The sequence below is a fragment of the Myxocyprinus asiaticus genome, chromosome 6 (assembly GCF_019703515.2).
Source record: "Myxocyprinus asiaticus isolate MX2 ecotype Aquarium Trade chromosome 6, UBuf_Myxa_2, whole genome shotgun sequence".
Taxonomy (NCBI): domain Eukaryota; kingdom Metazoa; phylum Chordata; class Actinopteri; order Cypriniformes; family Catostomidae; genus Myxocyprinus; species Myxocyprinus asiaticus.
The window spans coordinates 46,497,624-46,525,431 of NC_059349.1; the positions used below are offsets into that span (position 1 = coordinate 46,497,624).

Below are 27,808 nucleotides of genomic sequence, written 5' to 3' on the forward strand. Positions count from 1 at the left end.
CCTCCTGCCACAACGCTGAACTACTCGCTGAAATGGCCGGACCTTATATCGGCTCCTCAGCATAAAACCTGAATGAGTGGTTGCATACCAGCTCCTTTTATACCCGTATGTTCGGGGGAGTGGCATGCAAATACCACTCGCCAATTTTCATTGGCCTTTTATCAAAGACCAGAGGTGTCTCGGGCTCCCAAGAGTGACCCCTAGTGTCACTACATCGACACCAACATCTCGTTCCCTCCATCAGGGAACGGAGGTTACACCAGTAACCATGACGTTTTCTATGATTAAATGTCAGGAATTGTGAAAAACTGAGTTTAAATATATTTGGCTAAGGTGTATGTAAACTTCTGACTTCAACTGTAACCCTAATTTTAAATAAAACTTTTAGCATTTTTAGAATTTGAAAAACAAAAAACAAAAACAATATTTGCTTTATAATCAATGTTTTTTTTTTTTTTTTTTAAATTATAGCTAAGTAGCTAACTATAGTTAAGCCAAACAGAAATAGAAGGAAGAGATTTAATTGCTGTACAGTATTTTGGTTAAATTCAGGAACTTTTTGAGTCAGACACGAGTCCAGTCATAAGTTATAAAGCTGAAGATGTGTGTGGGTTTGTGTTAAAGATAACTTATTTATTCAAACTGCAGCGTAGAAGATAATAAATCTATTTTATCAGATCACATTATTAAATGTATGCATTATAAACAAAGAGCTGTGTCATGTTCAGCAAAGCACTTCTAGCTGAATTGTTACAGATTAATTGGTGAAATTTTGTTAGCTGAAAACATTTATTATAGTCGTGATTTTGAGTTTGAATAGCTCTTTGAGGCTCTAAGCAATTAAAATGCTGATATATTGAAGAAATATTTTCAATCACACAGAGTCATGCAGGAAAATAATTTCCTGTTGGAGGTCACCTCCGATGATGTTATCTGCGACAAGGACAGCTGTGACAAGATCGTCCTCATTGGCTGTTTCACGTTGGCATGCAAATCACGTTGAGAAAGACCTACTGTGGCCCAGACTTATGATCCCAAAGACATCTCTCTCTCTCTCTCTCTCTCTCTCTCTCTCTCTCTCTCTATCTATCTCTCTGTCTCATGGCCATTTTTATGTTATGAATAATTTTTCTCACTGTCTCTTTCTTCATCTTCTGAATGCCATTTTGAAACAGTTCCCAAGTTTCCAGTGGTGGACAAAAGGCTGTGTGTAATGCATGTTTGAGCGTGTGTTTGTCTGTATGTGTATGTGGCCATGTGAATACTGATTATTGTCCTTTAAGACCACACTAACCTAGGATTATAAGTCAGTTTTGGGAAACCAAAACCCAGAACTGAAATTCTTCACTTTTCACGAAAGAAGACTATTTATTCTAGTTAAAATTACACACAAGCATTCACAGAATGGCATGCACAGCTCCAAAAACACATAAAAGCTGCATAAAAGTAATCCATAAGATTCCAGTGGATAAACTTACAGTATGTCTTCTGAAGTGATCCAACTGGTTTTGGGGGAGAAAAGACTAAAATATAACTCCTTTTTCACTATAAACCTTGGCATCAGCAGTCTCCTTGGCGATCATGATTTCAAGCTCGATTACACTTCCTAGCGCCATCTAGTGTGTTGTGCATGCGTCAAGCAAAAGGAAGTGTAATCTAATTTAAAATCATGATCGTCCCTTGAGACTGCAATGGCAAGATGTACAGTGAAAAAAAGAGTTATATTTTGGTATATTCTTGCCCCAAATTGATTGGATCAATGGATGGATTAAACCACTGGATTCTTATGGATTACTTTATGTTGCCTTTATGTGCGTTTTGCAGCTTTAACGTTTTGGACCCCATTCACTTACATTTTATGGACCTACAAAGCTGAGATATTCTTCTAAAAATATTTTTTTGTGTTCAGCAGAAGAAAGTCATACAGATCTGGGATGGCATGAGGATGTGTAAATGATGAGAGAATTTTCATTTTTGGGCGAACTATCCCTTTAAAATAAAGTTAATAAAATGTATAGTTCTAGGTCTAAAATCTGACTGGATGTTCAAAACTGGTATAAAATAGCATATATGCTGTAGTCACTCATGTTATATATAGGCTAATCAAGAGACCCAGTTTCTGTTTGCAGAAAAATAACCTGCATTTTGGCTTTGCAGGGTAGTATACACCAATCAAACACAACATTAAAACCACCTGCCTAGTATTGTGTAGGTCCCCCTCGTGCCACCAAAACAGCACCAACCCGCATATCAGAAAAGCAATTCTTCTGAATTCTTCTATTCTTCTCACCACAAATGTACAGAGAGGTTATCTGAGTTACCGTAGACTTTGTCAGTTTGAACCAGTCTGGCCATTCTCTGTTGACCTCTCTCATCAACAAAGCATTTCTGTCCACAGAACTGCCACTCACTGGATGTTTTTTTTTATTTATTTTGGCACCATTCGGAGTAAATTCTAGAGACTGTTGTGCGTGAAAATCCCAGGAGATCAGCAGTTACAGGAATACTCAATCTAGCCCGTCTGGCACCAACAATCATGCCACACTCCAAATCATTGAGATCACATTTTTTCCCCCATTCTGATGGTTGATCTTAACATTAACTGAAGCTCCTGACCCGTAACTGAATGATTTTATGCACTGCACTGCTGCCACACTATTGGCTGATTAGATAATCGCATGGATGATTGTTGGTGCCAGCTGGGCTGGTTTGAGTATTTCTGTAACTGCTGATCTCCTGGGATTTTCATGCACAACGGTCTACGCTAAGTCAGATAACTGCTCTGTACAATTGTGGTGAGAAGAATATCATCTCAGAATGTTATTCTGAGATGCAGGTTGGCGCTGTTTTGGCGGCACGAGGGGGACCTACACAATATTAGGCAGGTGGTTTTAATGTTGTGGCTAATCGGTGTAGATATAAAGATTGTGGAATCATGGGCTGCATGGACATGAAGGTGCAACTATCTCTGTGCACCTGTGGAGATCCTCATGGTGCTATAGATGTGTGTGTTACAAACAGCACATTCTCTGAGATTCAGGCCACAGCTGCTGCTGCTGCTGCTTATGTTTGCGTATGTCTGATTTAAGACCCTTCAGGAAGAGCTTTAGTGTTTATGAGGCCCTCTAAAGTAGAGCACACACAGGACTGCAAAGCGCTCCTCTGGGCTTGTGACTGTAAGGCTCATGAAATTCATGAACTTCCAAAGACATGACTTCTGACTCGCGGTGAAGATAGACCTACAGGTGGAGAACATGACCCCTCTGCTGCATCTTTTGCCAGCTGGACATGGGCTCAAGCCCCTATCAGACCTCTTCAACTGAGGTGACTGACCCTTTGAAAGTACAAGTGACAAAAGTATTTATGTGCGCACACTTGTATTATTGTAATTGTGAAGGCCAAATTTCTATAGATGTCAGTTCAGGTTAGATCAATTAAAGTTCAGTTCAAATTTTCAGTTCCATTCAATTCATTTCAGTTTGATTTAATTCAATTCAAAAATTCTGTTTAATTTAGTTCAGTTCATGTTAATTCAGTTCAATCCATAGTTTCGGTTCAGTTCAGTGTGATTCAGTTCAGTTTAATAAATTTCAGTTTAATCTAGTTTGTTTCAGTTACATTTTATTCAGTTTAATCTAATTAGTTTCATTTTGATTTGGTTTGACTCAGTTTAATTTTCTTCATTTTAACTCAGTTAAATTAGTTGAAGTTCAGTTCAATTAGTTTTAATTTAATAAAATAAAAAAATATTTTCAATAGTTCAGTTCATTTTAATTAAATTCAGTTAGTTTCAACTTAATTAAATATGTTTCAGTTAGATTCAATTATATTTCAGTTCAATTTAGTTTAGTGCAGTTACATTTTATTCAGTTCAGTTGAGTTTCAGTTTGAGTACATTTAATACAAATATCTGTTCAATTTAGTTTAATTCATTTTAATTCAGTTCAATTCAGTTCAATTCAGTGTTTTACTTAAATTCAATTAGTTTTAACTCAGTTAAATTAGTTTCAGTTCAATTTAGTTCATTGTAATTCAGTTCAGTCATTTTAATTCAATTCTATTAGTTTAATTTCAAATCAATTTGTTTCAGTTCCATTCAATTTGATTTAATTCAATAAAAAAAATTCCAGTTCAATTGTGTTCAATTCATTTTAATTCAATTCAATTAGTTGCAGTTGCAGTCAGTTTGATGTTTCAGTTTAATTCAGATAGTTTCGGTTAAATTCTGTTTAATCCAACTAATAAAGTTGAGTTCAATTTCAAATAAAATCAAATCAAATCACTTTTATTGTCACACAACCTTATACACAAGTGCAATAGTGTGTGAAATTCTTGGGTGCAGTTCCGAGCAACATAGCAGTCATGACAGTGATGAGACATATATCAATTTACAATAAACTTCAGATTTACACAACACAATTTAAAATCTAATATACACATGATTACACACAACACAATATACAAATAATAACATACAATGTACAGTATACAATACACACAATATAGAATACACATTATACAATAGAAAAATAGTATATATAGTATATATAAAAAGTACAGTAGGTTGAATAGTACTGTATTGACATTCAGGCTGTCAGTTGATAGTCAGTTGCCAGTGTGTTGTTAAGAGAGAATATAATTTATGACAGTCTAGTGTGAGATAATAAGATTAATAAAGTGCAGTGCTGATGTATATTGATCGTGAGAGATCAAGAGTTCAAAAGTCTGATTGCTTGGGGGAAGAAGCTATCATGAAGTTGGCTGGTGCGGGTCCTGATGCTGCGATACCGCCTGCCTGATGGTAGCAGTGAGAGCAGCCCATGGCTCGGGTGGCTGGAGTCTCTGATGATCCTCCAAGCTTTTTTCACACACTGCCTGGTATATATGTCCTGGAGGGAGGGAAGCTCACCTCCGATGATGTGTCTGGCAGTTCGCACCACCCTTTGCAGGGCTTTGCGGTTGTGGGCGGTGCTATTGCCGTACCAGGCGGAGATGCAGCCAGTCAGGATGCTCTCTACAGTGCTGGTATAGAACCGTTTGAGGATGTGGTGGTTCATTCCAAACTTCCTCAGCCGTCTCAGGAAGAAGAGGCGCTGATGAGCCTTCTTCACAACGGCCTCAGTGTGGACAGGCCATGTGAGATCCTCAGTGATGTGGACACCGAGGAACTTGAAGCTGCTGACTCTCTCCACTGGTGCTCCATTGATGGTGATGGGGCTGTGTTCTCTTTCTCTTCTCCTGAAGTCCACCACAAGCTCCTTTGTCTTGCTGACGTTGAGGGAGATGTTGTGCTCCTGACACCAGCGTGTCAGAGTGTGCACCTCCTCTCTGTAAGCTGTTTCATCATTGTCAGTGATCAGACCTACCACCATCATATCATCAGCAAACTTAATGATGGCATTGGAGCTATGTGTTGCCACACAGTCATGTGTGTACAGGGAATACAGGAGTGGGCTGAGAACACAGCCCTGTGGGGCTCCAGTGTTGAGGGTCAGTGATGAGGAGATGTTGCTGCCCATTCTAACCACCTGGCATCTGCTTGACAGGAAGTCCAGGATCCAGCTGCACAGTGAGCTATTTAAGCCCAGAGCCCGGAGTTTCACATCAAGCTTGGAGGGCACTATGGTGTTGAATGTTGAGCTGTAGTCTACAAACAGCTTTCTTATATAAGTGTTCCTTTTTTCCAGGTGGGAGAGAGCAGTGTGTATTGTAGATGCAATGGCATCATCAGTGGAGTGGTTGTTGCGGTAAGCTAACTGCAATGGGTCCAGTGAGGGAGGCCCGCGCAAACATCACTATTAATCCAAGGTTTCTGGTTCGGGTTGATCCGTATTGTTTTGGTCGGAACAACATCCTCTACGCTGAAACACGTGACGCTATCAGCATAAAGCTCGATGTCGTCATCAGAGGTGGACTGGAACATCTCCCAGTCCACGTGATCAAAACAGTCTTGTAGCATAGTGTATGATTGGTCCGACCAGCACTGGATCGAATTTAATTCATCAACACATAAAGTTCCAAACAGCTTTACAGAAAAATAGTGACCTTATAAACTCATCCTCCTCAGGCTGACATAATGTATATTTTAACAGAATATCAAAATTAAGGGTTAGGTATTGTCTGTTTTGTCCACTGCTAGTTAAAGGTCTCTGTGTTTGTTTGTTTGTTTGTTTGTTCGTGTCTGTGTGTATGCATTACAAAAAATTGGAATAAGATGAGCGAGGGCTGGTGCTCCTTTAATTTAGTCATTAAGCACTTTGTCAGAATGGATGAATACAATTAAGTGTAATCCTATTCAAATCCCTCCTCTTTTTCTTTTACCCCTCACTCTTTTTCTCCTCTCATTCCATCAACCTATCGTCCCCAGCTGCTTGTCTCTCCATCACGGATTCGGCTTCAAATTAACATCCGGGCGTGTTCGGTTACGTTGCCACTGATGTCATTATGCTTGCGCGCCTGTCAGAGATTAATGGAGGATTTAGAAAGAGAAGAGAGCAGAGAAGGGTGTAGTGAGGGAGCAGAGGTTCACAGAAGTTTCCATGCCTTCATCTCTTATTTCTTCATATATCTTCTTCTTGTACCTAGTACACTGACATTGTACATTAACTAAACATGATGTAAAGGGGGGGGGGGGGGGGGGGCTTGGGGGGGAAGCTATGTTAATTCTGAGAAGAGGTCTAGCATTATTTGTTTAAATTATTACAATACCATACTACTTTGATATACCCTTCCCCTAAACTTACCCGTACCTCAGTATAGCAGTAAATGTGAATCTTGTGAGAATTTTGCAGAACAACATGTAGTTACACAATAAGTACATTGTATTGCATGTATTTTAATGTTAGTACATAGTAGTTAAAGACACCTAATATAAAGTGGGACCGATTTTTTCATAATAAATGAAATTATATGCCGGCATCTTTTTATTTATTACTGTTTAAAACAACGGCTCTCAATTGAATAAAATAATTGCTAGTATTCTCATGCTTTCAGAATGAACAGTACTAATGTCAAATAATGTCTACATTTTCTCTTAAATATTCCGTGTACCCCCTAACACCCCCTTCTGGACCTCAGTTTGAAAACCCCTGGCCTAAGATACTGCAAAGAATACCAAGGTGCTACCATGGTATTTTACATGTTAAAAACAAACATGGTACCATGTACCATGGTATATAAAAACAAAATCATGTTAGTACCACAGTATTCTTCGCAGTTTGTGTTGCAGAAAGCATTATCTAAGTATTTAAAAAATTTACAGTAGATTTGAACTTTTATTTAAAAAAAAATTATTTAAAAATTTAAAATGCAATTATAACAAGGAAAATCAACCAAAAATCAAAGGGTGTACAGTTTAGTCACATACTTGCAAATATTTGCAACAACATATATTTCAAAATACTACAAAAAAAGCTGTTTTCATATATATATTTTAACATATATGTTCCTATCACAGTGGAATTTGAATTGGCTATACTGTATAGGCTATATACCAAATATATGAACTATAGTTTTATATATGTTTATTGCCATATATTAGATTTCCATAAGGGAAGGCATATGAAATACATTTTATCTAAGCATACAATACTTATATTTTTTGTATGTTCATATTAACAGACTTTATTAAATCAAGTCAAAGACTCATTAAAGGTGCAATATGTAATATATTTACTGTACTAAAGCATAACATTATTATAATATGTTATCAGAGATTTAGGAAACATGCTAAGTTGAAATACTGGCTTCTCAGAAAACAATGCTACAGCCAGTATATTCTACTTTGAAATGTCCGTTCCGGGACGGAATTTCTGTTTGTGTTTTGGCCTGTGTGATCCCGCCCACTGCCCATTTCCCAATAGTATTTCAACACCATGGGTTGCCAGATTTGAAACAAGTTAGCAGGCAAACACAGCGCGCTGCAGCCATGGAAGCCAGCAATACATCTAGCTAACATTGACAGAGTTATAAAAAAATCCACATGAGCTGGTTTATAATTTGCAAACAATAAAAACATTGCAAACGTATGCATTAGCTGATCAACTTACAGTGAAAGGCTCATCGCTTGCCATTGTCAGTTTGCTTGTTCCTGTTGCATGTCTTCAACATGGCAACCCACGTGAGCTTTGAGTCTGGGGAGGAGGGGGCGGGGGAGACAACTCTCTCCAATATTTTGAATTTGGACTGCAGTACCCATTTTAAACGCTTGATGTCAATGTTACATATTGCTCCTTTAAGGTTATGTGTTATAGTAATTATAATTTTTACGTTGCTTCAAAATAATACCTGCAATAATACAGCAAAAAGCATATATCAAGTATATATCAAGTATCTTTTAAATGTTCTGCTATTATTCACCTTATTTTCGGATCAGTCATCTACTCCTCTATAATGGTGGATTGGGGCTGTATCTTTAAGAGCGAGTGCTCACTAAAAAACAGCTCATTGACAAACTTTACATGTTTCAAGTCATTTCAAGTTCATTTTGATTTGGATGTGACCAAAAGTGGAGTTGTCCGAGTCAGTTAGTTGTTTACTCTTTAAATAGTACCTCCACTTACATCAGCTCGTCCCATTCTCTGTGGAGACCCGCTGTGAGTACGAGAATATGAGATGCGGGCATTATCTCTATTGACTGATTGACAGCGCATTGAACGAATCAGCACTAAGTTAAGGCAATGTCTGCCTTCATGTGACTTTTCGCCTGTATTTTGTGGTTACCCTGCCTCACATTCATGCATGCCAAAGCTCAACTCAAGTTTAAGGGTGTGTGAGACGCTGCCTCCCTCTGAAACATTATCCCCTGATGTCGCTGAATATAGCAGAAATATAACTGCTATAATGCATATTATTTGAGCTCACATTTTGTAATATTTAAATTGTTTTATTTATGTGCATTCGATTATATTCAACGCCCGAATTTTTGAGGAGGCACAGCCTCTCTTGCCTCCTCAGAGAAAACGCCACTGGTAAATGCACAATGACTTGTCATTCTCCTTCCGATCATAAATAAAAACAATACATTATACAACAATAATACCACCTAAACCACATCAAAATAGAAATCTAACAATAAAAAAATGACTAAGACCATGGTATTATGTTATCAGCTGGAGTTTACAGACCCTAAAAACCTGCTCTAGAATTGAAAAGCCTTGTGACAGGGAGTGAAATGATATTGGTGGTAACACACCTTCGAGTGGATTTTATAGAAATGAAAAGAAGAGAAAAGAATCCACTGAAGCGAGAAAAGAGAAAATGGATGTGGTGTTCTCATCGTGTCAGGAGACGTGAATGTGATGTGACAAGAGTTCAGCAAATTAGAGATTTTTATAACAAAAAAAGGTATTTATAACTTACTTGGTTAACGCATAAGTATTGAAATGCTTGTCTCTGTGTGACGTAGTAATTTATTATGCACTCAATATAGTCTATTTTGGAAAAACTCTATAGTTTTATTATTGCATTACTGTTGCAATATACTATATATATATGATTACAGTATTTTGGTATTGTATTGCTGAGTATATGATTGTATATTGTTATTTTCAATGGTCTAATTTACGTAAATTGCTGTGATGCTGTAGTAACGCATAAAAAATACTATCCTGTCCTGTCCTGTACCTTACCACTTACAATTTACTTTGATTAATGCTAATTAAATTATTTCTCAAAATGAAAATTTAATTAACAAAATCCCTAACACATGCAAGTGGTGGTGCTGGCAGCCTAATGGTTAAGGATTGTGGTTTAACTCAATGGTTGCTGGTTTGATATCAGGTAAAGTCAGCCCATGATCTGGAGAGAAGTTGCTTTAATGTTGTTGCCGGTGAAATTAGTAGATTCTAAGCACCTTTTGACAAAAAAATGTTATGCAAAAATGCTGCTAATAGACCTTATATGATATAATATCATGAAAAATATTGAATATTGGTCAGAAAGTGTGATTCATTTCAGCTTTATCAAATGTAGAGCACAAAAGGTCTTACTTGAAGCATACTGAACTGTATTTCATCATGGAATTATTAGTACCAACATAATTCCACTGGTGCAATATATGTCTTTGAATATATGCACACACACAAACAAAGTTTGTTTGTTTTTGTATTTTTGTTTGGGAGGTGGTGGGTGACCTGGTGTGGGTTCATAGTCATGATTCTTTGTGTATCTGGGATGTGTAATTTTATAAATGTATTTAAAAACCTGCATAGCTAAATACAAGTACAATGTAAAAATGTGTACACTGTGATTGTTACCTTCAGGAGCTGTTTCTGCCCAATCTTTCACATAAAATTTGTTTTGTAGGTGTGACCTTATATATTCAGGTTGATTTCAATTATTTTAAATAATATTTTTGACTTGAATTAGACCAGTTAAATTAGATACCACATAAAGCACATTATTTAAGTAAAAAAAAATAATAATTGTGTGTGTGTTTGTGTACACTCCTCAATTTCTTGCTTTATTTCTGTGTTCAAATAATGTCTTTTAGATAATGTGAGATTGATTGACATCCGACCAGGATATTGTGAGCTTATGATGATCGCTGTATTATGCAACAGCCACAAATCACACTAATCGACTTCAGGCATATACAGTTTGTGCATGTGTGTGTGTGTCTGTGTGTGTGTGTGTGTGGTGGCAGATCACTGCCCCAATAAAAAAAAAAATTTCCACAACAAATTTGACTGTTGCCATTAAAGCATTTATTAAATGTAACTTTTTACGGAATTGTTATGCTGATATATTTTACAGATTTTATAACTACTATAATTTGTAATGAAACGATTTGAAGTTTAACTATTGAGGAATGATACAATATTACCTGTAGCACTTCAATGGATGCCTTAATAAGGTTAGGTGATATTTTTTGGTGATTACTGTATTTTTATTTATTTATTTTATTTTATTTATTTTTTTTGGAAAACAAAGCTTTAGTTATATAAAATAAATATTTCATGAACAAATTTAATTATTTCCCATAATTTGTATTTTTTTAAATATATTTTTATTTTATTTTAGCTATTCTAAAATGGGGATATTGGCATGTCCCACGGCGTAGTGTTTTATACTGTAAAATATACTTGCTATATCTACATACTATATCTAAAAATTCTGTCACACTTTATATTAGGTGTCTTTAACTACTATGTAATACCATTAAAATAAATACAGTACAATGTACTTATTGTGATTCACATTTGCTGCTACTGAGGTTGAGGTACAGGTAGGTTTAGGGGTAGGGTTTAGATTAGGGTTAGGTTTTAGGGTAAGTGTTGGGGTAGGGTAAAGTTTAGGATTAGGGGTTAAGGTTAACAGTGTAACTACATATGTAATTGCAGGTACTTTAAATGTAAATACAATGCAACAACACATATGTACATAATAAGTACATTGTATCAATAATAGTAAATAGTAGTTAAAGACACCTAATATAAAGTGGATCCAAAAATTCTAAAAGATTTAAACAGCATTTTGCTTGTTATTTAATTATGATTATGCATGCTGTTTATTATGGCCTCTTATTATTTGAGAAACTCCACATGAATACTTTCAAAATGTTCTTTTTTTTTTACACTGCAAGACTGTTTAAAATTAAATATTGAAGGAAACAATGTGATTGATACACTTTCCCTCATTTAGAATTTTAACCTAAAATTCTGATATTGACAAAATACAGTACACACTCATCCTCAGTTATGTAACTTCTCATCAGTGTCTGTGTACTGTATATGTGTGTGTTTCCAGGTTATTTCTTGGAGCTGATAAACCGTTCTGAAGCATCTCTCCAGACCTCCTTCCAGACCGGGTTTGGATCCCTCTTCTCCCAGACCGCAAAGGTGCTTCAGGATCTGTATTCTGACCTTCGGCGTTACTACCGAGGGTCCAATGTCAACTTGGAGGAGGTGCTGAATGAATTCTGGGCCCGTCTGCTGGAGAGGCTCTTTAAAGCTTTAAACCCTCAGTACAGTATCGGAGAGGAATATCTGGACTGTGTATCCAAACAGTCGGAGACGCTGAAGCCATTTGGAGACACGCCCAGAGAACTGAAGACCAAAATCACACGGACGGTTATTGCTGCCAGAACTTTTGCACAGGGTCTGGTGATCAGTGGTGAAGCGGTTCGGAAAGTCTCGCAGGTATAACTTTTCTTTCTCTATTTCTTCTTCTTTACTCTTTTTATAACTGTGTCCTAGCCACTTGAAAAGTGATAAAGCCACAAGGGATAAATCATATGTCAAACAAACAAAAACAAACAAAAAAACGGAGAGATGTGGTATAGTGATCAAAGACATCCATCTAGGGCATGTTTACATAGAAAAACTATTTAAAAACAGCACTGACAGACACAAAAATGCATTCGGTGTGAACAGCTCCTTGCAGCTTTAATTGAGGAGAGAAAATTTACTTGTTGCAGCGCTCCTGGTTATTACACAGTATACAATTTCATAAACATCTTTCCTCTTAGAATTCATCACATTTGGAAAATGCACCTGTGGCAATAAGTTTTAATGAAGGTGCATGTTGAGGTAAAAAGCATAGGATCAGGGGCGTCATGCACCCTTTTTAAAAAAAATGTTTTAGAAGGCACCAAGGTAATCCCCCCCCCCCCCCCCCCCCCACACACACACACACTTTTTAAAACAATTAAGTTTGCAGCTGTTTGTCAATAAAAGCATATCAGTAATGGTTGCATTTTTTTGAGGTGAGGTGTAACATGTCTGACATCTGACAATTTTTTTTTTTTTTTTTTGTATGTATCTCCTCCTTTGTGCAGGCATTTTCCATACACGACACAAGAGGTTGTGCAAAAGGTGCTAGCACAAATGCAGCAATGCCCACAGCTGCTTCAGCTCAATAGAGAATGAAAGCATGCGGCCTATCTCTGAATGAGAAACAAAAACATAGACATAATCTATATTAGACAATGAAAAAAACTGATCGACTGTTCCAAAGAGATCAGACATAGTTGTCAAACGTTAACTGCACTGTTGTTGACGCAATTAATTCATTTTTATTACCATAACACCATGAGTGTGATCTTCGAACCAGCCCTGTGACTCGTTGTACTTACAAAATTTAGACATGTGAATAAAGATTTCTGCCACAGACGTTCTTTTTTACATGCAATTATCATTGAATTTATCGAATGTACAAATACATTTTTTGGAATTTCAAATAATCCATTGAAAATCCTTTTGGCTCAGAAGTCTAAGGGGGCACGTACTCCTTCAGTCTGAATGGGCATGATGCCTCTGCGTAGGAACAATGCTTTGGGAAAACAAGACACATAATGAATATCCCTGAGGCTGCAGCAATCAATGTACAAATAAATACTCCCACTCACAAACATGCGGCAACAAAAGCAATGTGCCTGTTCAATTAATGCTGAGATTATAGCAGGAGCTGCTCTCAGTGTTAAGCATAGATGTAGCCTTCATAGGTTTATCCTAAGGCCTCTTTCACTGATCTTGCGTAGTGTTTATGCTGCATAATAGTAGTTCTGCTCTATATACAGATTTCCTGGTTGCCAAGTTGAATATTTCCGTTAATAACGGCCATAAATTCTAAAATAATTTTTCGGGGGTGGGCCATTGATACCTATTACAGACTTGATCATCATGAAATCTAATTTGGATTTACATCCAAATGGTAAATACCGTCCTGGTTACTTTCGTAACCTCCATTCCCTGATGGAGGGAACGAGACGTTGTGTCGATGTAGTGACACTAGGGGTTGCCCATGGGAGCCCTGAACACCTCTGATCTTTGAAAAAAGGCCAATGGGAATTGGCAAGTGGAATTTGCATGCCACTCCCCCGGACATACTGGTATAAAATGAGCTGGCTTGCAACCACTCATTCAGGTTTTGTGCTGAGGAGCCGAGACAAGGTCCCGGCCATTTCAGCGGGAAGTTCAGTGTTGTGGCAAGAGGGACACAACGTCTCGTTCCCTCCATCAGGGAACGGAGGTTACGAAAATTAACCAGGACGTTCCCTATCTATGCATATTGTATACTATACAGTGTATGTTATTTTTTGTATACTGTTGTGTGTAATTATGTGTATATTAGACTTTAAATTGTGTTGTGTTAATTTGATGTTATTGTAAATTGGTATATGTCTCATCACTGTCACGACTGCTATATTGATCGGAACTGCACCCAAGAATTTCACACACCATTGCACTTGTGTATATGGCTGTGTGACAATAAATGTGATTTGATTGGATTTGATTTGAAGTCCTGTGGTAGGTCCTACCCGAGGGGGGAGGAGCTCTACAGACACGATGACCATAATCAGGAAGACGCAGTTTACCAACAGGGAAACCATTTTGCGCAAGATACATCACACGGGGTTACCTACGGGGAACCAGCGCATATGGAGCACCTACCCCAGTACAGGGCCTAGTTAGCACACATCAGTCAGTGAGTTTCTCCGCAAACCCGCCTGCCACAGGGCTAAGGAGGAAAGTCATCCAGGGTCCACAACTTTGTGGACACGACTGGGAGTCAAAGCGCACGTCTTCACCTGGGGGAGGGGAAAGGCGCTATGCGCAAGGGGCACACCTGGCCAGCTGTCCCGGAACTTACCTGTTCGTACCTGAAAACACACGGGGCGAAACCGGCTCAACCCGGAGATTATAGAATCTCGCAAAGGTGTTGGGTGTTGCCCAGCCCGCCGGTCTGCAAATGTCTGCTAAAGAGGCGCCATTGGTCAGAGCCCAGGAGGCCACCACACTCCTAGTAGAGTGGGCTCGTAGCCCCAAGGGGGGCGGCACGTCCTGGGTGTGATATGCCATAGCGATGGCATCAATGACCCAGTGGGCAATCCTCTGTTTGGAGACAGCGCTCCCTTTCCGCTGTTCCCCAAAGCAGACAAAGAGCTGCTCAGAGCATCTAGAGCTCTGCGTGTGATCCCAATAGATGCGCAAAACATGATTCGGACACAGCATCGTCAAGGCTGGGTCTGCCTCCTCCCAAGGCAGCTTCGCGCAGGTTCACCACCTGATCCCTAAACGGGGTCTTGGGAACCTTGGGCACATAGCCCGGTCGGGGTCTCAGGATTACATGAGAGCAACCCGGACCGAACTCCAGGAATGTTTAGCTGATTGACAACACCTGCAGTTCCCCTACCCTCTTGATGGAGGTGAGCGCCGTCAGGAGGGCAGTCTTCAAAGAGAATGCCTTTAGCTCAGCTGACTCTAGGGGCTCAAATGGAGCTCCCCGTAGGCACCAAAGGACCACAGAGAGATCCTACGAGGGGATGAGACGTGATCTGGGGGGGTTTAACCTCCTAGTGTCTCTCAGGAACCTGACGATCAATTCATGCTTCCCCAAATACTTACCGTCTACTGCATCGTGATGTGCCGATATAGCGGCTACATACACCTTCAAGGTGGAGGGGGACAGCCGCCCCTCCAGCCTCTCCTGCAGGAAGGAAAGCACTGATCCAACTGCGCATCTCTGGGGGTCTTCGCGTTGGGAAGAACACCACTTAGTGAACAGACATCACTTCAAGGCATACAGGCGCTTCATAGAGGGAGGCGCTTCATGAGTGTGGAGTCTCACTCTCCCCCAAGCGTGACCTGCCGCGACAGCACGTCCGCTGTGCTGTTAAGGTTGCCTGGGATGTGAGTGGCTCGCAACGACTTGAGTCGCTGGTGACTCCAGAGGAGGAGACGGCGGGCGAGTTGCTACATGCGACGAGAGCGCACACCGCTCCGGCGGTTGATGTACACTACCGTTGCCGTGTTGTCCGTCCGGACCAACACGTGCTTGCCCTGGATCAACGGCAAAAGCCTCTGCAGGGTGAGAAATACTGCTAGCAACTGCACGCCCGTTGTACACGGTTCCCAAGCCATGCTTGGAGGCATCCATCATAACCACGACACGCCTGGAGACCTGCTCTAGGGGAACCCCTGCCAGTAGAAACGCCAGGTCAGTCCAAGGGCTGAACAGACGGCGGAAGACCGGCATGACGAGCATGCGGTGTGCTGCGTGGCGCCATGCCCATCTCGGGACTCGAGTCTGAAGCCAGTGCTGAAGCGGTCTAATATGCATCAAACTGAGCAGTGTGACTGCCACCGAGGATGCCATTTGCCCCAGGAGCCTCTGAATTAATTTCAGTGGGACCGACATTTTCCACCTGAACGCTCTCAGACAGTTCAGCACCAACTGCGCGCACTCGCTCGTGAGGCACGCCATCATTGATACTGAGTCTAACTCCATGCCGAGAAAAGAGATGCTCTGAACCGGGGAGAGATTGCTCTTTTCCCAGTTGACCCAAAGCCCCAACCGGCTGAGGTGCCTGAGCACCAGGTCCATGTGCACACACAACAAGTCCCGCGAGTGAGCTAGAATCAGCCAGTCGTCGAGATCGTTGAGGATGCGAACGCCCACTTCCCTTAACGGGGCAAGGGCTGCCTCTGGGACCTTCGTGAAGGCGCGAGGTGACAGGGACAGACCTTGTACTGTTACGCCCGGCCCTCGAAAGCAAACCGCAGGAAGAGTCTGTGTCAAGGTAGAACCGAGACGTGGAAGTACGCGTCCTTCAGGTCTACCGCCGTGAACCAATCTTGATGACGGACGCTCGCCAAAATGCACTTTTGTGTCAGCATCTTGAACGGGAGTCTGTGCAAGGCCCGGTTCAGAACTCGCAGGTCCAAGATTGGCCACAACCCACCTCCTTTTATAGGTACGATGAAGTGGGACTGTAAAACCCTTTCTTCATCTCGGCTGGAGAAACAGGCGTGAAAGGCAGCAGCGTTCTCGCCTTTCACCGAAGTGAAGCGGACGCTGTTGAACCTGGGCGAGTACCTGGCAAACTGAATTGTGACTGGGCGATCGCACCCGAAGGTGGGAGCCCAGTCGAGTCCTCAGCATCAGACTGGACAGCCCGCTCTCCGATGCTGCAATTTTGAAAGCTCATCCACTTCGCGAGCGGCGAAACGAGATCGTGAACTCGCTCTGAGACGAGCCGGCGGTCTCATCCCAGCGGGGCAAACGAGCGTACTGGGGAATGGGAGGTCCGTGGGGAGTTACCCGGTGGAGTGGCTCCCATTGGGGTCCCCAAATCGCCCCCAGTGCTAACCGATGTGGCTTCAATCCCGTAGGTAGAAGGACCAAGGCGGGGAGCTGCTGGGGTGGTCTTTCCCTCTAACGAAGGAAAAACCGCGACCGCAACGTTGCCATGGTCACGCTCTTGCAGTGAGAACATGACCCGTCCACGAACACTGTCTCCGCGTGGGCAGCGCCCAAGCACGTAAGACCGCGACCGTGGCCATCGGAAGCGGAGAGGTAATGACCGCAACCAGGAAATACACACAAACGGAGAGGCATCTTTAAAAAGACGCTCTCCGTTAATGCCACTCTTTTAGAAGGGAAAATATACTCTTTCAGTAGGAAGAATATACTCTTTTAGCTGCTGAAGCGCCCAGGGGCGTTCTCTGCACTTCACCAGTGCAAGAGGGGGAGAAGCTGCTGTAATGCACTGTAAATCCAACAGCTTTTCGAGGTGAATGGATCGGCAGAGTAATTCAGCTCATTGAACACAACCGCTCAGCTCTGAAGAGAAAATCTGAATGAGTGGTTGTGAGCCAGCTCCTTTTATACCGTATGTCCAGGGGAGTGGCATGCGCATTTTTCAAAGATCAGAGGTGTTCGGGGCTCCCAAGGGTGACCCCTAGTGTCACTACATCGACACAACATTGAGTGAGTGACAGATAGGGAATGTAAGTTACATAGACAGATGTCTTTTTCAAACAGTTACATTTCTTTTTGTTGTTCCTGGATACTTCTCATTATTTTCCTCTCCTTCCCATCTCCCCATCTCAAGTCTCTCTCCTCCTCCCCTGAAATGTAAATGAGTAGTGAAGGGAACCTTACTCTGCTTCTGACCTGTTCAAAATAAGTCAAGGTTGACAACACAGAGGGACTGCTGGGACAGCAAATTGAAAAGGGCAGTGTGTGTGTGCATGTTTGTGAACTGAGGTGGGGGGATGATTGATTTGGCAGATTTAGCCTGCTCTGTATCATTAAGAGTTTTCCTTTAACCAAAGTGTGAAAGAGGGAGAGAATGCATAGATTTGCTCCGAAACCTAGTGAGCTGCCTACCTAGATGCCATTTTAAGGCATCATAGACATACACCATGCCATGAAGTTTGTTCCAAAAGGTAGGCAGGATAATTGTGCTGCCTTCTAAGAAATAGCAAAATCCCAGAATGCATTTCGAAAGTATGGCGGATGAAGTGAGGGAAATGTCAAAGTCAACTATAGATACTGTACTTTGTTTAGAAATAGGTACTTATATTTCTTCAATACCAAAAAGTATAGATAAAAATTGTTAAATCTAATTAAGAAATGTACTTTTTTACCCAGTATTTGTGTACTATATACCATATTTTTATGCCTGTTGACCAATCCTTACGTCACACATGGAAGTGGTGGCAAAAAACATGCACAAACAGTAAACTTTTATCCATTGTTGAAAAATTATTGAAAGTGTTCTTGTAGACGGCTGTGTTCGTATTCGCTCGCAGACAAAAGAGTATTTGAAAAGCAACGAGGAACGTAGAAAAACTAAGTATACCCGGGCCTTTAGGCCAGGGGTTTTCAAAGTCTTAAACAGTAAGCCCATCCTTTGACAACATGTCCAAAACTGCATGATTAATGGCCATAAATATTTCTATTAATAATATGAAACCATATTTTGCATTCTTTTTATTAAAAATACATGCTTGTCCTTTTCACAATAAGGTGACAACTGATTTTGAGTCTATATTTGTGATCAAATCGTATCACTTGAGCCAGTCTCCGTCTCTATGTGAAACTGCACTTGACCAAACCGCACCAAACACATGGAGACACGTTGATCCGATATCATGAAGAACTCGTAATAATGGACATATTGTGATTTTGTTCCACATGTTTTCAGATTTTCTACATATCTGCTACCACATGAGTTCTGAGAAAATCCTTTATGTGTCCTAGATAAACTTGTAGTTAAGTGAGAGCTGTAAGAAAACATGAGTCACAAACAGATGTTCTTAGTGAATAGTTTACTGTATATGTCATTTGATTTGCTCACTTCTCTTACATCGTCATTGAGCATCAGAATATAATTTTTTACAATACAAATTTAGCCATGTATTACGGCCAAATGAGAAGTTGATTCCTCAAACTCCAGTACTGTTTCTCTCTGTGTCAAAATTCACTCAATCATTTCGTTTACTTCTTGCTGACATAAAGTACTCACTGGTAGCCACTATATAAAAAATACTGAATAAGTGAGGAAAGAGCACTACTCTTTCATGTTGAGATTCATGTGTCTGTTTCCAAAGTATGTTTAGAAATTCTATGTACTAGAGAGCATTTTTGAAAGTCTCTGTTTTCGGTGGAGGAAAACGCATTCCAGTGTGGATGAGAGGCCTCAACGTGGCAAAATCAATGCGTTTTCAACCAAAAGTGAATATTATTGTGGATGTGGCCTTGGGAGTGGGTGCCTATGTAGACAGTAGACATCAAGGCATTTTGGAACAGAGCTATTGGATGTGTGTGGACTAGGAGTATAAAATAATATTATATCGTATTGTATTGTACTATACAATGCTCACTGTACAACACCATATGTATTGTACGATACATAAACAAACACATTACAGTGTCATTAAAACCAAGCAGCGCAAAATTGAGAGCTGCAGAACAGTCTCCTCCCCGGAGAGGTGGCCCTGAGCGCTCACAGGACAACAGAGCAACACATTTACAGTACATAAGCGAGAAGATCGATGGCAAGTAGATTCTATTGTAGAAGTACAGCTTGTCGAATTTGCCAAACAATGGTGTCATATCCCGGTGCTACAGTACATTAAAAATTTTGTTTTATTTACACAGACATCACCACACAAATCGGTATATTTCTGAGGCAGAAACAGAAGCAGTAAGTTTAACAGCTGCCTCTCCCAGACGACACTGAGCATGACATGCACAGCAAGACGCTAATAAGTTATAACTATCAAAAAACACCTTATTCAAGAAACCGACAACATAAAAAACCTGCGATTACATGTGACTTATAATTATCTGCTTTTGACTTCGAAATGTAAACAGCTTTGAGAACTACACTTGCGCACGTGTTATAAGCCAGTAATGTCAGCAGTAAAGTTTGCATGCAAAGTGAAACGGGGAAGAGGGCAAAAACAAAATTACGTGTGCCAATCGTTTTTGCTCAAGCGACTAAAAAATATTGGATTATGTACATATATCATAAACAAGAGGTCAGGTTCTTGAAGTTTTTTTTTTTTTTTTTTTTCAATTATTATTATTTTTACCACTAAATAACTTTGAAAGGAGTTTTTTCCTTGCTACATTCACTTCGGGGTTTTCAGACAACAAGGCATGATTTTCTATAAAGCTGCTTTTTTTCTGTAAAACTATGCGTAATGTGAAATGTTCTATACAAATATAAATGACTAGATTGTAGACAAATGTATTTTCTCAAGAAAAACATGACAATTGTGAGTTCATATTAGTTTTTCTCAACAATAAAACAAAATAAATGCAGTACTGTCGTTGAAGTTACTTAGAGCTTTGCATTTTGTTGCCAATGTAAGACACTTTCGTGGCATTTATGATTTAAAAGACATTTATGTCGAATCCTTGAATAAGTTTGAACGGAACATTTGTGGGTGCTCATATTGTATTGTATTGTGAGTCTATGCATCGTATCGTATCGTATCATGAAATTTGTGTATCATTACATGCTTAGTGTGGACGTGTGTATGCGTCAAAGGGAGTTAAACATTCTACTTTTGCATTGTTGGCTGCTTTCAAGATTTGATTAAACATACTTTCATATCTTTCTTTTTCTCTTTTGTTCTCTTTCATAACTAACCCTATCTAAAGCTGATTGTTTTGCAAAGGGACTGACATCCCTATTATTTTTTTATATTAGAAACCTGATCTCCAGTTGTGCCCTAATCCCCAGTTTGATTTGGTTATGTATTGCCTCCATCCTCTCTATTTCTGTTAAATAATAATAAATCAGTTTTTCATTTTGTTCTATTGCATACTCATACTCACAAGTTTAGCATTCTGCTCACCAACTCAAACATATTCAGGAACTAAGCAAGCTGAGTTATTCGCCACACATCCTGTCGCCTACTTCCTGACCTCTCCTTCATTCCTCCTTTCAGTGTTTGAAAGTTGATATGTCATGCAGACTGCCCAGTGCCATTCACTGGACACCCTAAGCACCAGAAGAGGGGAGAGTCAATCAATCCAGTACTGTCATTAAAGGAATAGTTCACCCCAAAAATGAAATTTCTTTCATCATCCACATTTCATTCCAAGCCCATATGACTTTGTTTCTTCAGTGGATTACGAAAGGTGAATAAAAAATAAATAAATTCTGACCACTCCATATAATAAAAGGGAATGAGGACTGGGACTGTCAAGCTCCAAAATGATACCAAAAACAAACAAACAAAAGCACCATTAAAGGATTAGTTCACTCAGAAATGAAAATTCAGCCATTGTTTACTCACCCTGTGTTATATTAATATTTTAATTCAGAAGTCTAATAAATTATCCCATGAGACTCATGATTGTTATGAAAGTGTATGATAAGTTTGGTGCAAAACCAAGCAAAATTGAATGTATTATTTAGTAAAAATGTTCACTGACAGTTATTCTTCTGAACACGTTCATGAATCTGCACGCAAGCTTTAGAGCTCCTTGCTCGAGAGCAGCAGTAGTTATGCAATATGCGTGAGATAGGGCATTCAAGCAAAAACTCATTTTGGGACCGCTTCAACAGGACTGCTTCAACAGGACCACCAGCGATATTAACAACAGATAACACAACATAGTTTTTGAGACTCTGCTCAAGAATTGCTCACCAACTGCCCTTATTCACACGTTATACCTTATTCAAGGACCCAAAAGCAGTCGTGGACCGATGCCAGTTCATAGCGATGCCAAATATAGAAACCAAGCGATCGACAGAATGTCCCGTTGCTTGTTGCAGCTGCTTAGGACAAAAACACTGATTAACATAGAAAAGATAACTTTTACTGTGTTTCGTTTGGCGTCTGAGAAGGACATGGTGTGACTATAGCTATCTTCAGACCCATCTCTCTGTTTAATGGAGGACTCTGTTTCAAACAAATCAGGCAGGACATGGAAATGCATCTATCCACTACAAACTCTTCAGACATGATTGTAAGTTCTGTTCTCTGGTTTGTGTGACGCTATGTTGTGTTTTCTGTTGTTAATATCACTGGTGGTCCTGTTGAAGCGAAACATAGCGAGTTTTCACTCGAATGCCCCATCTCGCGTGTGCTGCATAACTACTGTTGCTCTCATGGAAAGAGCTCTAAAGCTCGCGTGCAGACTCATGAACGCACAGGAGAATAACGGTCAGTGAGCATTTTTACTAAATAAAACATTAGATTTAGGTTTGGTTTACACCAAACCTTATCGTATGCATTCATAACAATCATGAGTCTCATGGAATAATTTATTAGACTTATGAATTTTACTTTAGTGTCCTTTTGAAGCTTGAAGAGGTGGTCACCATAAACAAAACAAATTTCTTTTCACAATTACTCCCTTTGTGTTAATAAAAAGCAAGAAAATCATATGGGGTAATAATAAAACAGGGGTGAGTAAACAGTTACTGAATTTTCATTTTTGGGTGAACTATCCCTTTAAAGTGTCTCTGAAGGGGTCCACACAAACAAAAATTCAAAAAGCCATAAAATGTTTTTGTGTGAGTAAAGAAATCTAGTGATTAAAATGGAAGAAAGAGTTTAAATGAAAGAGAAAGAGTATTAGGGGAGTATTAGGCTGAAATAAAGGAAGGAAATGAAAGAATAAAGGAGAGATGAAGCACAGTTGGTCTTCCCTGTTCTCGTCTCCAGTCGTTCCTGTGTTTTATTCATGGTTATTAAGAACAGAGTGTGCTCCTCGTGTCCGTAGAAGTAGGCCAGTCACCGCACATCTTTCTCTGCAAACTTGGAAGAGAGCAGCCATATTTCTTTCTAATTACTAAAGCGTGAACGTCTGTAAAGAGACCACATTTAGACTGCGACCTTGAACACAGGCAAACATCCCTCATCAGACGTGCCATTTAAGGACAGCAAGAACAACTAGACCCTTATAAAGCAGGGCAAAGAAAAGAAGAGAATAAACCTACGTATCTATGGTAGGGATGTGCGGAATGACTAATTTCACTGACTTTAAACGAATATTTTGAAGTCGATTAGTTGACTAGTCTAAAAAGAAACCAACCATCATAAAACATTCAAAAAAAATGTGACCCATTTAAAATACTTAATCTCTTCCAAATCCGACGCTAAATTCCACTGAAAAGGGCCATTTATCTGCGACGTGCTTGCCTTGCATTATGACCATTGTACATTAAATATAGAACATGACACACATTCACTGAATCAATGTTAGTGAATATTTAACAGGCATATTTATTGAAAACAATTGAATGAATAGTGTAGGACCAATATAGCAACCCAGCCTGTTCTAAATGGAATTCACCAAGTAAAAGTTACTTAACATCTTAAAACAGTCAGTACATTGTTGAAAATAATTAACAGGTAGGCTAAGCCAAATATGCGCCGAAAAGTTGTGTGTATTTCACGATGTGTTGTCGTGCAATAGCCATTGATCTAATATGACAGCTGTGCGGTAAAGAACGTTAACCAATAACAGTTACGATGTAAAAAAAATAAAATAAAAACAAATAAAAAAGAAAACAGGATAGAAAAAATAGGCCTGTGATGTAACCTACAATTAACCTAATGTATTCTAAACATAACATGCACACAAAATAAAAGACAGTTTTACCTGTTAAGCAGTCGGCACCTCATTGAAAATAAGAGGGAACTGATACGCATTGCTAATTGTATTAGCATTGGTACTAATGAATGGTGGTACAAATTTTCCCTAAGCAGGGGTGCGTTTCCCAAAAGCATCATTAACCAACTATGGTAGCAAGTTCCATTATTACCAGCATAGTTTAACGATTTGGTCTTTCCCGAAACCACAGTTCCAACGCACATTCGCAAACAGCATCGCAAAGTTGTGTGGTTGAAACTACAGCTCTGTGGTTAACCTGTGGGTAGAAGCACAGTTTCTTGTTAGTTTGCTTTGTAGACATACTTTGACATCACTGAGGCTTAAATATTTTTTATTCCATATATATATATATATATATATATATATATATATATATATATATATATATATATTTCATTCTGTCAAGACTTGGACTACATTTACATGCATTTAAGAAAATGATTTATTCCGGGGTTTTGCTAAAACCGGCATTCTGAAAAGTCATGCAAACGTGAATTCAGCCTTTATCATACGTGGATTCTGTCGGAGAACACGGCACTTGTGTTAATACATAAGCAGCATTTTTATGTTTTTGAAGAATGTGCATATGCATATGTGCTCAAGTGCACTGGGGGAATCCCAGCGTCTGATGTAGAGGGAAACCTATCTATTGCAGCACAATGTATCTGTTGCCTTACACAGTGCATGTCGCTTTCGTGACTTCAGCAACTTTGTCGCATTAAACGGCTTTCTGGTGTACGTGTAAATTAGCTATTATAATTTAATATTTGCAGAAGTTATTACTCCACCCCCTGAGTAACATTAACAACAGCTCTATATTGTTTAACCAACATGATTCGAACTATGGATGTGCAACATAGTTACTAGGGTTTCAGGAAACAGTAGTCCTAGCTATTTCACCAAGGATGCATCATACAATGGTGGTAAAGCAGCAAGTTACATCATTGTATGGGAAATGCACCCCAGAGCAGAATACAGATTATTCTCGCAAGGCATATTGAGAGCAATAGCACAGCTGATATTTTTAATCACAATCTGAGCTCCCATAAGTACAAGTTACCTCCTCTGAAATTGAGAACTTACAATCTCTGAAACTAAAATTACATTGTTGTAAAATGACATATATTCCTGTCACGTTCCATGAATAGGATACATTTTGGTGTCTCATTACTTGAAAATTTGGAGGCCAAATCCCTTGTTGTTTAGAGATAGAGATATTAGATATGTTAGATGAAGTAATATACAACAGTTATTCCGGTCCTCGAATCTGATTTTACGAGAGATGTTCCTTGAGTGCTGATGTCTGAGAACAGCAGTAGTCAGACGCTTCACTCTTTGTATCACTCCAGTTTTATTTGTGGCATTTAAAACAACAATGTAAGAGCAACATACATGTGTAAAAAGCTAGATATGTATCTTTTAATTTTTCCCTGTGACAATAAAGATTTTAGCCAGCAGGTGGCGAGAAAAGACAATTTGTATGTTTTATAAGCGAGTTAAACTGGTTCATTTCAGTCAGCGCTGCCAGTCAGTGAGCGGTTTCTTTGAAGTCATCGGCAATTGCCTCTCACTCCATTATCGTTCGTATACTACTAGACTACAACTGCGAAATACAGCATGAAGGTTTATCACAGCTGAGAGACTCAACAGACAAAGTATTCACACATGCACAAGGTGCTTACCTACCGGAGTTTCCACAATGGGAGTAGAATTCAGATGTAAACAACATTCAACATGAAGGAGGAGAGAAACAAACTGGCTACCACAAAATACTCAGGGAGAACTCAGCTCAGAGAGCTATTTTTTAACAGAGAAAATTATTTTCAGCTGACTAACACTAAAGATGTGGAATAGATTTAAACAGCTATATCTTTACTGTGCATCTCTGCTTGCCAGGCATGACAGATGCATGTAATCGCTCAATCGCTCTCTCTCTCTCTCCCTTTCTCTCTCTCAAACACACACACACGAACACAAACACAAACACACACGAACACAAACACACATCTTTGTTTCTCCATTATACCACGGGTCTGTTGAATGCTTGATTCTGATTGGTTGATGGACGTTCTAAGGTGTGCAATTATTTTTCAGGTAAACGCAGGGCTATGAAGTAGTTCCAGGTCTTGACCGCATAACAGTTCCATATCACTTCGCCAAATTATTTCAGTTATTTCAAAGAGACCTACAGGCTACCACAACAAAATAACCATATAAACAAAGATACTGGTTAAAGTAAATCGATTAAGAATGTCAAACAATGTCTATAATATCCTACATATATTTCAATTTCGGTTGAAAATCTCCCTCCTCTCCCTCACACTAACACATGCACACACCGTTACTAATTCGAAAACGTCACTTTAGAACTAGTAACTTTGGCTGTTTCTAACAATTTATTTAAGGAATAATTGACAACGGACTGTTGAATTATTGAAAAATAATGCACACCCGAGGTGCAACTGTCACTCCACTGTGCTTTGTGACCGCATTACCACCTCGGGTGTGCATTATTTTTCAATAATTCAACAGTCCGTTGTCAATTATTCCTTACATAAATTGTTAGAAACAGCCCAAGTTACTAGTTCTAAAGTGACGTTTTCGAATTAGTAACGGAGGATTGGGCGCATCTTTTGAACTAGCAATGGCAGATCCTGATCCTGTGGCGTAAGAAAGTACTTCCATGTTTTTTTGTGACAGTCCTTCGTTTTTCCTCATTGTTTTATTTCTAACTGTTGTATATAAGCAATATCACATTCGCAATCGTGCTGTATGGCCCTACATTATCTGAGTTACCATAGCCTTTCTGTCAGCTCAAACCAGTCTGGTCATTCTCCATTGACCCCTCTCATCAACGAGGCATTTCCATCCTCAGCACTGTTGCTCACAGGATGTTTTTTGTTTTTAGCACCATTCTGAGTAAACTAGAGACTGTTGTGCATGAAAATCCCAGGAGGTCAGCAGTTACAGAAATACTCAAACCAGCCCATCTGGCACCAACAATCATGCCACGGTCTAAATCATTGAGATCATTTTTTTTTTTTTTCACATTCTGATGGTTGATTTGAACATTAACTAAAGCTCCTAACCCATATCTGCAAGATTTTATGCAATGCACTGCTGCCACACGATTAGCTGATATTATAATCGCATGAATAAGTAGGTGTACAGGTGTACCTAATAAAGTGCTCAGTGAGTGTATATATCAGTGTTTTAAATGCATCAAATTCCTTAAAATGTATTTTAACTTTTCACAGTGTATTTTCAATTCAGTGGCTGTTTAAGTTTATTATCAGAGTCAATACTATGTTGTAAATTATTGTCCAGATTGTTATTGATGCAGTTCATGCATGGCATTGTCATGTGGTACCTTTAATTTCTTCAGTGCTTGTCAGGCTGGACCAATCACGATTACTGGATAAGGATTTTATTTAATTTTTTATATCAAGATTTCATAGAGGTTGCAAGGGAAGATACCAGTCCTTAAAAATTAACAGTTTTAAACCATAATACTTTCTAGATTACAAATGCCTCCTGTTTGACAAACATATTTTCTGATATTTGAATGTGTCCTAAAGGAGAATTTGGCTCTCTAAAACAATAAGTGCCCCATTGAGGGGAAACCCCTTTGAGTCTCATTGAAAACAGTTACAAGCAAGCAACATTTGCTGCCCAATGACGTAACCCCAGCTTGATTCAAATGGTCTTTCTTTACAAACAACTTACTTCCTAAATTACTTTAAATAAAAAGAGTCGACAGTAGCCTATTTAAGCCCATTTAAGTCTAATTTATGGCTCTGAACTAGTCTTGGATGTGGTGATTTCCCCACATTGGTCCAATAACCTTCAAAAAAAAAATACAAAAAAATACAAAAATAATCTGATATCTCTGTCAGTTAATTTTGTGCTTTTATCCTATTATGTTACTCCAAACACC

General features: G+C 39.4%; 1 protein-coding gene across 1 annotated transcript in view; it reads left to right on the forward strand.

Annotated features, from left to right (window-relative positions):
• LOC127443113 (glypican-1-like) overlaps positions 1–27,808 on the forward strand; it is a 133,240-nt gene that overhangs the window by 86,647 nt on the left and 18,785 nt on the right. The window contains exon 3 of the mRNA XM_051701632.1: positions 11,749–12,140. Within this exon, the coding sequence (XP_051557592.1) occupies positions 11,749–12,140 (392 nt within the window). The remainder of the gene's footprint in view (positions 1–11,748; positions 12,141–27,808) is intronic.